The sequence below is a fragment of the Hippichthys cyanospilos genome, chromosome 20, assembly GCF_059441005.1.
Source record: "Hippichthys cyanospilos isolate Australia breed blue-spotted pipefish chromosome 20, RoL_Hcya_1.0, whole genome shotgun sequence".
NCBI lineage: Eukaryota > Metazoa > Chordata > Actinopteri > Syngnathiformes > Syngnathidae > Hippichthys > Hippichthys cyanospilos.
In genome coordinates, this window is record NC_142388.1 from 14005612 (window position 1) to 14020000 (window position 14389).

At 40.3% G+C, this 14389-nt stretch overlaps 1 protein-coding gene across 3 annotated transcripts in view; it reads right to left on the reverse strand.

Annotated features, from left to right (window-relative positions):
• Window positions 1–865: 865 nt before the first annotated feature.
• Window positions 866–14389, reverse strand: part of mcm9 (minichromosome maintenance 9 homologous recombination repair factor) — a 31412-nt gene continuing 17888 nt past the window's right edge. For all 3 annotated transcript variants that reach the window (XM_088403854.1, XM_088403853.1, XM_088403855.1), the window contains 6 exons: window positions 14387–14389; window positions 14037–14239; window positions 13743–13946; window positions 13441–13523; window positions 12954–13099; window positions 866–6900 (listed from right to left, as the gene is read on the reverse strand). The exon at window positions 14387–14389 is cut by the window's right edge and continues 172 nt beyond it. In XM_088403854.1, coding sequence (XP_088259980.1) covers window positions 5298–6900; window positions 12954–13099; window positions 13441–13523; window positions 13743–13946; window positions 14037–14239; window positions 14387–14389 — 2242 coding nt within the window. In that variant the 3' untranslated portion in view covers window positions 866–5297. The remainder of the gene's footprint in view (window positions 6901–12953; window positions 13100–13440; window positions 13524–13742; window positions 13947–14036; window positions 14240–14386) is intronic.

The window sequence follows — 14389 nt, forward strand, 5'->3', positions numbered from 1 at the left end:
GTATGAAGCCTTATACTTACTATGAAAACACACACACAACAGAAGCACACACAGAATTGTTATTTGTCAGAATGATGTTGAGATGAGTAATGTTGATGCTGTGTCTCTGAACTGTAAGAATAAGTAATTACATGCAAAAACACTGTTAGTTAGGTAATGTTAGTTAGGTAAACTCTTTTGCAACAATATTACATGGTACACAAACTTAATTGCATCTGGAAGGGAGTGATTTGCAACAATGGTCCGTTAAGTTTTAAGGTCAGAAGAAAATTGAGCCTTGCAAAGGACTGTTAAGGAACATGAAGCCCCAAGAAACTACAGCCAATCCATTTTGTTTAGCTTTCCTTTAAGGAAGCCCCTAGCCCTTAGAGGAGAGAATGCTGGTGAATGTCGTAGATTTCACCAAAATGTTGCCAGACCCCATGACTTGACCTCTAGTTGCAATAACATTTTTAATGTGTTTAAAATTTATTTGCAACAAGTAGCACTGGTGAGACTTTGGCGACCTCCGGCATATGTTTGGCAACATCGGACGAACCTTGTGGAGATCCAAACCTTGGTAGACATTTGTCAGCATTTGGCCTTTGGTGGAATCGGGGCTTTAAGGATTGGTTGTCGTCAAATAGGCAATGGCATTTTGAAAACGATCCGTTAAAAACAAGCAGGTTTTGAGTGCTAACTAAAATTCCCAGCAAACATTTTCATCGGGGCCCCATGTGGGTTTTAACATATGTAACATGGATACCATCTGCTTTTGCTTTTGTACCAGGGTACAGCGGAAGAGTTCCTGCGGTGTGAAAGGGGCTAATGTTTCAGAATCTGGCTTTTTACTATAATGAAATTGAATAACCTACTGACCATAACATTTGTTTCATGAACTTTTATTTTCCAGAAACAATTCTGAATGATTTTTAAATGATTTTTGCATGTTTGTTTTATTTAAAATCTTGAGTACCCCCTGAAGTTCTTTCAAGTACCTTACGCAAGCATTATCAAATGCAGTGGTAATATGGGAAATGTTGCATACAATATATGAATATTTGATAGGACTCCCGATGCTCATTTTACCTCTAAAAACTGTTGGGTCCCCAGAACTTGCAATACTAAAAAACTATGGGTTCTAAAAGGAACGTTTGGAGTCCCAAAAATTCCTGTAAAAAAAGACAAAGTATGTCAAGGATCCAAAGTGAATTTAACAAAACATGAGCAAAACACAACATATTAACAAACGTCACAGTAAAATGTATTAATTATAGAATGAGCTAACATGTAGTATCAGACATCGTCATAATATCACAACTACTGCTATAACTTAGTATGTTTTGGTATTAAAGTCTGCTTTTTACTTTGTTTGCTTAAGAGTTTCAACGTGTCTGTCATGTTTCTCTTCTCAAGGGTTCAAAGCTTTGAGCTTGATTTTCACTTCTTTACTTTCTGGTCATTGTTACCTGATTGTATATTATTTGACTCAACACTGATAAAAAAAATAAAAAAAAAAAAAAAAGTGTAGTTTACCTTGTTTCAGACCGAAAGATAGCACTGTTTAGAAATCATTTTAAAAGGGGGTGTGGCGTGGAGGGGAAAAAAAAAAAAAAAAAAAAAACAGGTCCCAGAATCTTTGTAAGGACAAACAAGACCACTGCCAACTCGCTGATAGGGAAGAACGCTTTTTCTCCTGAAGGTAATCCATTTGAGAGCATACACTATGCATATTCTATATCTGTCAGCTAACACAAGCTTACTTAAAATTATCATTGACATAAAGCCAACAGACCGCCAACAGCAGCATTGTTTCATGCTGATGAAACTCGCTGGAAATTCCTCCAACAGTTCATACATTGGCTTGACTCAAGTAATAAGGTTAGCTAACTTAGCATGACAGACTTCTGTTCTGTCATTTACCTCTGTCATTACCTGCTGCTTCATCCCAGTGCGGGCAAATAACTTTTTGATATCCATCTTGGAGTTACACTTTTGAGTGAATTTAAAATAATATTTTTTAACATATTGTTGTCAGATAAACCGACTTCTTGCAGAGAATCTCATCACCTGCTTCTCTCTCCCGTGCTCACAGAAGTAATATCAGCCAACGTCGCTTGCTTACATGTGAATAAATTTCCATATTAATTATCCATGTGTGCATCGTTTATGTGGAGTGAATACAGTAGCAATGAATTACTATACTAAGTAGTATGTCTCATCTGCGCTCTGAACTGAGTTTGTTGCAGATCAGTACTGAAGTAAGTGCCCCAATGAAATCTGTCTGGCAATGCTGCTGCTTGTAAAGGAAGCCAAACAATGCTTCAAAATAAAAAATGGAATATCAATTAACGTATAAAACAAATACCATTGGTACGCTTATATTTTGAAGTCCCTCCCAGAAGCAAGGTCGTGACAACAATCAAAACAAACATGGTGGACAAAGTTGTCAAAAATGTTCGTAAGTGGTCAAGTTCTGCTAAATAAGAGTACAGTGGGCCCCCGGATTACGAGATTAATGTGTTCCGCGGGTGGGATCGTCACGCGGACTCATCGTAGCGGCAATCGACGAGCCCGCTGGTGTTGAGTAAGGGATGCCATCAAGCTGAAGAAGGAGTCCTATTGAGCCTTTTTGGCCTGTGGGACTCCAGAGGCATCTGACAGGTACTGACTGGACAAGCGGAGTACGGCTTTGGCGCTCGCCACGGCAAAAACTCTGGTCCACCACGCGGAAATTCAGGAGGGGGAAGCAGTGCGCCATTAACACTGTGTACAGTGGAGTTGGGGCACTGCTGACCTCAACTCGGGACGTCGTGAACTGGTGGGCAGAACACTTCGAAGACCTCCTTAATTCCACCGACACGTCTTTCTCTGAGGAAGCAAAGTCTTTGGGCTCCAAAGTGGGCTCTCTCATCTCTGGGGCTGACGTCACCGAGATGGACAAAAAACTCCTTGGTGGCAGGGCCCCGGGGGTGGATGAGATGCGCCCAGAGTTCCTGAAGGCTTTAGATGTTGTAGGGCTGTCCTGGCTGACACGCCTATGCAACCTCGCGTGGACATCAAGGACAGTGCCCCCATTTTGGCAGACTTGGGTGGTGGTCCCCCTTTTTAAGAAGGGGGGCCGGAGGGTGTGTCCCAACTACAGGGGAATCATACTCCTCAGCCTCCCCGGTAAGGTCTATTCAGGGGTGCTGGTCCATCAGGAAGTTGAATCTCCGAATCAGAGGGAGCAGTTTGGTTTTTGTTCCGGCCGTCGAACAGTGGACCAGCTGTACACCTTCGCCAGGATCCTCGAGGAAGCATGGGAGTTTGCCCAACCAATCTACATGTGCTTTGTGGACTTGGAGAAGGTGTTTGATCGTGTCCCTCAGGGATCTCTGTGGGGAGTGCTTCAGGAGTATATGGTACAGGACGCCCTGGTATGGGCTGTTCGGTCCCCGTACGACCGATGTCAGAGTTTGGTCCGCATTTCCGGCAGTAAGTGTAATTCGTTTCCGGTGAGGGTTGGACTCCGCCAAGGCTGCCCTTTGTCACCGATTCTGTGTATTACTTTTATGGACAACATTTCTAGGAGCAGCAGATGCTTTGAGGGGGTCCAGTTTGGGAGTATTAGCAATGCAGCTCTACTTTTTGTGGGTGATGCAGTGCTGTTGTCTTCTTCAAGCCGTGACCTCCAACTCTCACTGCATTGGTTTGCAGCAGAGTGTGAAGCGGCTGGGATGAAGATCAGCACCTCCAATCTGAGACCATGGTCCTCAGTTGGAAAAGGGTGAAATACCCTCTCCAGGTCAGGAATGTGGTCCTGCCCCAAGTGGAGGAGTTCAAGTATGTATCTTGGGTTCTTGTTCACGAGTGAGGGTAGGATAGAAAAGGAGATTGACAGGCAGACCGGTCCAGCGTCTACTGTAATGCGGACTCTGAACCGATGTGTCGTGATGAAGAAAGAGCTGAGCTGAAAGGCGACGCTGTCTATTTACCGATTTATCGATCTACGATCCTGCCCTCACCAACAGTCAAGAATTGTGGCTTGTGACTGAAAGAACAAGATCCCCTATACAAGCGGCCCAAATGAGTTTCCTCCGCAGGATGTCCAGGCTCTCCTTTAGCGATAGGGTGAGAAGCTCGATCATCCAGAAGGGGCTCAGCGTCAAGCCGCTGCTCCTCCGCGTTGAGAGGAGCCAGTTGAGGTGATTCTGGCATCTGGTTAGGATGCTCCCCGGACACCTCCCTGGTGAGGTGTTAGGGGCATGTCCCACAGGCAGGAGGCTCCAGGGATAACCCAGGACACGCTGGAGGGACTATTTCTCTCGGCTGGGCTGGGAGCACCTGGGGATCCTTCCAGAGGAGCTAGACGAAATAGCTGGGCTTCCCCGCAACCCCGGAACACAGCGGTATAAGATGGATGGATGGTGTTGGATGAGCAAGAGGAAATTAATGGATGTGGCATAAAATATTTTTATTTGGAAGGGGGGCACTATTTGACATTAGCGTGAACTGTATGTGTCACACCAGCATTTGCAATATAGTGTACTCTTAATCTTACTCTATAATCTTCTTGCCTAATTACTGCCATTTTAAAGGAACGGGTGATGTCTTTTGATGTCACATTACTATCCAAATCCAATTAGCCAGCACTGTCAACGTTGCTTTGCAGTGATGGCCCACTTGTTGCTTTCATATTTACCATGGCTTGTCCATACTGTATAAATACAAAAGTCAATACTTTATGGTGGAGATTTAAAAGAGAAATAAACATCTACCTCAAGCTCCAACTCGTACTTAAATTAACTACCGTAATAATCTGACTCAGATCAATGAACATACATACTGTAGATGTGCATGTTAGGATTGAGTGGAATGTGTTCTTTATGGGAACGTTTGGGAGAGCTATTTGCAGTCTGCCTTACACTTGCAGAATTGAAAAAAATCCATTGGCAAACTGAGGTCAAGTATATAGTGTAAAACCCAGGTGGGTATAAAATATTTTTCAGCACTCTGATTGAGCAAGTTTGTGGAAAAAAATTAAATGGCAGATATCATGTCAATGAGCCACCATTTAGTATATGCTAACCAGTAGAGGAAAAACAAGTGTTCAATAGAAACGGGAACATGCAACAACAACAACAAAAAAAGACTACAGCAGAACACAACCTGAATAGTCAAGTTGTATAAAAGAGCAAGGCTGGAATAGTAAGGATTTAAGATGAATCAAGGCTTTCACCTAGTGGCCATCCAGAGACATAATCTCACCTGCAAAATGCTAACGTCATTTTTTCTTTAGTTCAGACACTTATGGCAACATCTAACAGACCCTTTCATCACACTTTGGCTTTTTTTGCTACCTCTTTATCCCAGTCAGTGTCAACAATGTCATCATTTAAGTCAGCAGAGCCAAAGAGAGATGAGTTGAGCAGCGTGCCTTTTAGTCCACAGGGAACACTTGTCGGAGAAGGCTCCAGTTCAAAACACTTTCTCTTCATCTTGCCAGGATTTTGAAATTCTCTGGCCACACCTTTGACCAAATTCACATCGTGGATTCTAGCACAAGTAGGTTCTGTTAGTTGCAGATTAGAATTAGACACGGCACTTGAAACTGGCCCATGTTCCAAAATACGTGGATGTTTTATGTTTGGGCAAGATGAGACCTCTTGCATGATTTTCATTGTTTTCGGACTTCCTTCAGTTCGTTTGTCTGAATCAGACTTGAAGAATTTCACACTTTCTATTTTTCGCATACATGTTTCCATGATTGGAGGATTCTTTTCCAGATCTGTTTGTAGTGTGGGTCTGGGTTCAGTTGCGCCACTGAAAGAGAATCTTGAGAGTTTAGCAAGGGTTGAGGAGGTGACCGTTGATTTTGTAAGGCTCAAAGTTGGTTTTAAAGGTGTAAAATTGTCTTTACTCCTGTCAATGTCATCTCTTTGGTCTACTGTGTTGCCAGTTTGTGCTGGGGCTTTTTTTTCCTTTTCTGGCTTCTCCTGTGTATAACACAAAGTGTCCCTTTTGCTGAAACAGCTGAACTGTTTTTTCACGCTTTCACCTTCAACACTTGAGTGCTTTTGACGTGTTTTGCTTTTTCTAATTTGGTTGTCTGTCCGTGCACGATTGGCCGTATTATGGATGCCAACCTTCTGCGGAAGGTCTTGCCCTGCTGTGTTTCTGCTGTCTTGGTTGCATTCAAGAGCAGTCACATCAGATTTGATGCTATCATTATGAACTAATGATCTCATCTTCTTTGGATGAAATATAAAGTCTGAAAACTTGAAAGAAATATTTTCATGTGAAGATGCAATGTTGTCTTGGAGCACAGCGCTAACGGGTTGGGTTGTTGTATGACGCCCTTGAGCAGACTGATCACCGTGATCTAAGTCAAAATCAGAAGATGCATCTGTAACTGGGACATTTTTCCTTGCCTTTTGCACAATCACTTGGTTATTTCCAAGTCCAAACCCTCCTTTGCCAACTTGTTGGCGTTCACACTGTAGCTCCTTGACTCCTCTCTCTTGAAAAAGTTTGGAAACTTTCTGAATCACAGTCCCCAGTGGCTGTGCATGTTGTCTGTCTGATCCATGGAGATTCTCTTGAGCTGCAGGGTGTTTCGCTCCACTTTCCTCAGAGGTCTCAGTGACATTCCGGTCAGTATTTAAACGGTTATTTTTGACTGCAAAGTTGGTGGTGGTTTTCATTTTGGCGTGGGTTTTTTGAGTTGAGAAATGTACTGGAGAAGTGATTTCATTTGATGATTGGGAAGGTGAGGAGTAGAACCAATCCAAACCGCTCTCCTGCTCTGCATCACTGAGGCAGGTCTTTGGTACATTTGATTGTGTTTTGGTGATGGAGTCTGTTTCTCCAGAACGATGGTGGTGGCGATCAGTTGGCTGCTCAGAGCTGGAAGCCTCCATGCTACAGCTCTTACCAAAGCTTGAAACAAACAAACAAAAATGTCATCAAGTACACTTTTTGGAATTAAGCTTTCAACTTTTTCCTCTTGGGGTCACATACAAATAAAAAGAAAGACGAAAGGAACAGGTTAAATTGATCCTTTTTTTTTAACTTACTAAACATGAAAAACATAACAAAAGTTGTATATTAATTCGTTCAGTGCCATGGATGAGAATTCTTGTCTGCCAATGACCAGAAATACTTTAATATTTAATGAGAGGGTAGATGATTGAGTGGATTCAAAGGTTGTGAATACATGACGGACGCATGTGCCTATGCCAGCTCCCATATATAAAGGGCATGCACTGTACTTTAAAAGATCCTACGTCATTTGATGACAAATCATGTGGCGAATACAACGAATCCGAACCGGATACGATTAGATCAGTGGTCCTGAACCACCGGTCCGCGGCTCAGTACCTGTCCGTGGATCAACTGGTACCAGACCACACCCGAAATAATGTTATGGAACTGATTTAGTTTAGCAGTTTATTCATTAATGCCTTGTTTGGCTTGATCTTTCTTTTTTGGCGCTGCCTCTGGCCAGTTTGTATTGACAAGGATGGTGTGGTTTTGAGAGGTCAGTCAGTGATGTACACGTTGTTTTGTCTCTGTGAAATCTGGTCCACAATCGTCAGTAAATTGTACTTTCTTTGTAAGAATGTTGATGTATGCTACTATGGCCAAAATTAGCTTTTGATGATCCAACAACTTGTGGCTGTGGAAAACATGCTAGCTAATATTAGTTCTTATCTTCATCGTGTTATATAGTGCTGCCCTGTATGGGTTTAGCTTGTTCGCATATACTGTACAGTGATTCCCCCTACTTCGCGGTTAATGGGGGCTGTCAACCTCCCGCGAAGTCTGAAACCCACGAAGTAGGGTATCAGTTCCTAGATTTCTATGTATGCCCCAATATAGCCGCAGTAACCATAAACAATCCTTTTTTTGGGGGTATTTTTTTCAAATTTTATTTCCTTTCTCCTATTATTTAACATTACATTATCCTTATTAACATTATTTTATATTCATTAAATAACTAATATTACTTAGTTTGTTGAGAATTTGTTCTCAGGACTGGTTATCTGCACCAAGACTCCAGTGAAAGAGTACGCAAGTCAGAATGTTGAACTTCACATTTATTTTGGCTCATGTATGGTGTATCATGTAGCATCTGTTGAACAATAAATCAACAACTTTGTTAAAGTCAGTAGACTAACATATAAACACTTGCCGAACGTTAATCTATGAATTTACTGTATTTTTAGCCGACATTAGCGGGTTAGCAACAGCTAACAACAACTACTAACTATAAAGTGAAACCTCTACACAATTGAACACATAAACAGCCTAACTGCCTAAACATAGGCAGTAGCGTGCGTTATCAACATAAATGATAATAAACTATAAACATGAACTTAAGTTGTCATTCACTACGTCACCGTAACGAGGCGAATGATGCACAGAGAACGTAAAACAGGAAACGGAAATGCAACGCGACCCGACAAATTGAAAGCATGCATTTCAAAATAAGATTTAAACGTCACGAACTCTAACGCTTGAAGAATTCTTAACATAGTTAACTAATATTACTTCGTTATTTGATGAATACAGTACTGTATATTGTACTTTTTTGCTTTTTTTCAAGTTTTTTACATTTTTAAAATGATTTTTTTATTTTGAAATATTTTTTATTTTTCCTGGAAAAAAAAAGCAAAGTACTGAGACCGCAATATCTGAGACCACGAATTAGGAGGGAACACTGTGTGTGTGTGTATATATATATATATATATATATATATATATATATATATATATATATATAAGTGCTTCTGCATATCGAGGCAAACACAAAGTGATTATTCTAAAGCGCGCACACGATGAAGACAAACAATGTGGATGAGCAAATTTTGCAGTGTCTGCTTTTGCATTCAAGAGAATGTGCTACACATTATCACACAAGAATATAAAAGTAATGGGTTTAAAAACCATCCTCTAAATAGCCAAAAATGGGTAAATATAGTGTTAAATTTGATAATGGATATGGTTACATACAGATGCAAATGTTATTTTGCCATCAAAAACACATTTTCATTGTTTATGTTCATGTTTTATAGAAGGGAAGGACAGCTGAAATGTTTCTGATGCCACTAAAACAAAAATAAAACAACATTAGAGTAAAGGTTACTGTAGAGCAGAAAACATTTTTAATCAAAAACCCCTTTTTGTCCGTATTTTGTCAAACAGCATGGTGTCACTCAAATTAGCAATTTTTAAACAGTTAGCATGCATGTTTACATAGAAATAGCACACTATTCTCTCAGCCTTGAAAGAGGAGTCAAAATGCTCAAAATTGGCTGGCACTCTAGAAGTAGCCTTTTCCGATAATGCTCGGCAGTGAAAGAGTTAAGTAGTTATTTAAAAAAAAAATGCTACCTCAAGGCGTTTGGATAATAAATAAAGGAGACAAGTTAGGATTTTATTTTTTCACACTTCTTATGCTTGTAAACTAGCAGTCCTTTTATTGTGTATTTATTTTTTAAATGGCACTCTAAAATATATGCCACCGACCGCAGAAATGTGGATGGCTCCCCTAGCTGTAGTTTGGACACCTCTGCTCTAGAGATTCTATTGTACTTGTCATTACATGTCAATTCACACAAATTCCCAGACACCTCTTCATTTTGGCTGAATTTTATTTTATTGCTGCCTTATCATAATGTCAAAAGAAAGAAAGAATTCGAAGTTTGAGCGCCCTACCTAAAACGTTTTTCCATTCTCATTGTGTGGGCGACACCTGATTTTAGGATCCCGGAATCACACGCAAAATTTTGGAGCATAATCAGAGACCCTCATCTTTTTAAGTCCTACGTAGTCTGACCCTGTACAGAGTCTGCACTTGTAACTATCATTGATTTACTGTTTGGAGAAACCCTTTAAAAGTGAATTTTTGATTTTTTTAATGACACAATGCATCCTTGACATTTTGGGGGTCCATATCTCTTAATGGGACACTGTGTAAGATTTAGACGTTTTTTCACTACGGACAGTAGGAGGTGCTGCAGGTGCTGCATTTAGCATTGTCCGTAGCTACAACAAACATGGCCGCCTCTGGAGAAGTGAGACCTACGATTACATTTAAAACATACTGTTGGTCGTTAAGAACATATTTTTTGCAAGTTTTTGAAATTCATAATAATTTAATCCTTTTCAATGAAAAAAAGGATTAAATCTTACACTGTGTCCCTTTAAATGCTGAAATTGGCTGGCAACCAGTTGAGGTTGTCCACCGCCTACTGCCCATAGACTACTGGGATAGGCACCAGCAGACCCGAGAGCCTACTGAGGATAAGTGTCAACAAAAAATGAATGGATGGATATCCTTTAGATGTTTTGTGTTGGTGGAGTTTCAATTGATTTATCATCATATTTGGGAACGCTACGGAACAAAAGGCCCATTTCAATCTCCCTACTCCAGGCCCCTCGATGACCATGCAAGAATGACAAAAACCTTTTGACCTTATCCACCGTCAACTTTCATCAACCTTTTCAAGCTAATAAAAACATCAATTATACAACTCGTTTATTATGAACTCACCCTTTGCATATTGTATTTTTTAATACTTTTTGAAAAATCAGTATAACAGTTTCTTCAACTAAGGTTATTCAGGTTTCAGGCAGTAAAAAAAATCCATCCATCCATTTTCTGCAGCCGTTTATCCTCACAAGGGTCACAGGCATGCTGGTGCCTATCCCAACAGGCTTTGGGCAGTAGGCAGGGGACAACCTTAACTAGTTGCCAGCCAATCGCAGGGCACACAGACACAAACAACCATTCACGTACCCAATCACACCTAAGGACCTAGTATGTCCAATTCGCTTGCCATGCATGTTTTTAGAATGTGGGAGGAAGCCGGAGTGCCCAGAGAGAACCCTCGAGGGCTTGGGAATAACATGCAAACGTCACACAGGAAGGCCACAGCCAGGTGGATTCAAACTCAGGTCCCTTGTAAATACATAAAAGAATTCCTAAATGATAAATCCGTCGACAAAACTAAATATTTAGAGCCCAATGTGAAGAAAATGTATTGCGTGATTCAAAAATCTCTTTTAAAGGGTTAATAATTCTCAAAATAGTTCAACTGTAATGGCTATTAGAGTAGACTCTGCTAGACAGTCAGAATACATAAATGTAGCAACTTACAGGTCTGCACCTACCTCAGATCAAAAGATGAGGGCCTCTAAGTGCAGTCTCAAGTTTAGCGTGCAATTCATGGATCCCAAAAGTGGGCGTGGCACCCAAACCTTGAACGACCATAACTTGAAAACCATTTAAGCTAGGGGACTCAAAATTTAGATTCTTTAATTTGACTTTGTAGGGCACCGATAGACCAAAATATCAGGTCAATGGAAGAAGAAGGAAAGGGTGTGTAATTTGATATGAAATTATAACCACAATTTTGGCCAAAATAATAATCACGGTTATTTTAGTCAATATTACGATCACGATTACTAATTACGATTATTCATCATGCAGAGAAGCAGTATATATAAGCATAGCTTCAAGATTTGATACTGAAAAATAATAATAAACTAAAATAAATAAAGTAAATAATAATTATAGCAAAAACGTTTCACACAGCTAACTTAGTTGTTGAGTGCAAACCAATGAAAAATATGAAGCCTACTTAGACCCAAGCACATACTACAACCGACCTGTACCAACACCTACAACAGTCTTTAAGTTTTGTTTTGGTTTTTTTTTGGGTGGGGGGGGGTTGAAAAATTATTCCAATTTTTGCCAATTGCTCTCAAACTGGTGCTGATGAGAGGCTGCTAAAAGTACCAGAATCACACAAAGAGAGTATGGAGAGATTGGATTTTTCAAAATGGTTTCAATTGACAGCTAGTACTGTATATTAGGGGATGAGAAAAGCAGCGAATTTTAGCATGCAAACATGTGGGAAACTGTCATCTAAAGGCTCTTAAGGTGGGATTGAAGCCTGATATCTCCGTAACATGCCACCAAAACCAAATTCAGTGTTGCCATCGTGTGAAAGAAGACGCGTGGAATCTCATGGGCACGCGTTTGCAGTACTTGCTACGTGCGGCTTTCCTCGCAGTCGGCCAGTATTCTTCCGTACAAGTAAATGGACTCTACAGCATACAAACGACACTAGTATATTCAAACGATCGAAGATCTGCGCGCGCGCGCTCGCCAGAAGTTGTTTACAGTATACAGTACACCAGAGAACTCCTCCGCCATGTTTTCTGCCCGAAGCTTAATGAAGTCCCTTGCGTTTGCACTCTGGTGGTAGGATGACAGAAAGGGCTTGATTTGACATACTGTACAGTGCTACGTAGCCGGCTTTTTAAATGTTAATATCGCCAAGTATCATCTTAAATAATCGTGGCAGCCAATATTGTGATCACAATTAAAATTTAATTAATTGTGCAGCCCTACAAGTAGTCAAATAGAAATTGTGGGCAGAGTGGGGTCTATATAATTTATGCATAGCTCTTCAGCTTATTAGCATAGGCCTAAAATGATGAAGAACATCACAAAGGGACTGACAGTCCTTATTTTATAGAGTCTGTAGATTGTATTCCTCAGGCTATACAGACCAGAAATTTCCAACAAATTGCTAATAAAATAACATTTAAATCAAATGAAATGAATAACCAAAAAGCAATTATTAGCCAAATGAGATTTTTTTTTTTCCGAATACAGTTGGGTAGGTTGACAAAAACAAGTGAGCTTTGATGTAGAAGAAAGCCCAAAAAAAAAAAAAAAAAAGACATACAAATTTGTGTCCCGTTAACTATTTGACACTGTACTCAACTTATCGAGGAATAATAAAACAAAACAATTTTTTGGGGGAGGTAGCAGGGTAGATCAAAAACCTAAAATTGCAATGAAACTTTTTAACAAAAGCTGGCATGAGAACCTGAAGTAAGAGTCAAGTCATGCTGTGATGAGAATGCAGCAGCAAATCCATGCCGACTTGTTTGTAAAGTCAACTTTGACCCACCTGTCCAATCTGTCCATCTCCTTCTCTAATAAGTGTGGCAAATTTAGACCTCCTAACAGCAGCTGACACTGTGTCCGGTACTGCTGACCAGGTTCGTCAGGGAATGAAGTTAGCACTGCATTCACGCGTCCTAGCATACCTCCACCCTAACAGAGCACAGAACGTTGCAGTTTGCATTTAAAAATGAAAAACAACAAGCAAATATGTTGTCATTGGTTAGGGTGACTTTTCGAATGGGGAAATCTGTTAGCAAGTCACATATTGACACTGAGACTACCACAGTATATGAGATTTTGCCACAAGAACGTGTTAAATCTGCAAATGTGTTTTCAAACAATTCTTGCCGTGAATTTCTTTGTGCAAGTATACAGTCAAGTTTTAAATAAGTGTATGTAGCTTTTCCCTAAATTACACTATTATGACTTGTCATTGTTAAAAAAATAAAACACGTAGAAAATGGTGAGAAATATCTGAATATTTGACTTACCTGCATGGAACACTCCATTACAGAGACGGCAATAACAGCATCCTCTATAGTCACAGTCTCTCTGTACATGAGTCTAGCATGGGCTGTATGGACGTAAACGAGTTCAATGCTGAGTATGCTTCATCACAGTTCTTAAGCTCCTGTTTATAATTATCTATAGTGTGTGCCTGGCTTTACATGAAAAATGTACTGTATACAACATTTACGCTTTGTTAAACTTGAACTGTAGAGCTTAAAGAAGATTAAATTGAAAAAAAGAAAAAGAACTGTCAGCTTTGAATAACTTTTGAGATGACTCTCACCTTCAGCCAGTCTGCTCAGACTCTCCAGCATGCGGATAGTTGTGCGTGCAGCATTGCGACCTTCACTCTGTCTTTGCAACTGATAGTACCTTGATAGGATGGAGTTGGCCTCCGCCGAAACCTGTGGCTGCAAACGCTTTATTACACAGAAATAAGCCTTCATTTTCTCCATGGACCATAGGGTGGAACGCTCAGACGGCAGTCCTAAGGACAAAGATTAGTGTCCAATTATCACACTTTCATCATGCTTTTTTTTCTTCTTCAACAATTGGCATTTCATATTCTTCGACCTACCTCTATCCTCCAGAATAAAGGAGGAGATGATACGATCCCACTCTTTATTTCTGTTGTCCAGCAAAACCAAAACCAAATCAAACCGACTTAGCAGAGGGCTTGCCAGTGCAACATTGACAGACAGTGATTCATTTGGGTCATACTGGCTTTTTGGGTTTGTGGCTGCCAGAATGGTAGTACGAGTGTTCAGTTTACACACCATACTATGGAGAGGAAAAACAATGTAGAGGAGAACACAATCATTTTTACTTGGGCCGTTTAGTAAAAACAAAATATTTGAGTAGGTAAGAACTGGCAACATTTCTAGTCATTCTCCCACCCCCAGAATAATCTTGAAATCAATATCCTACCCA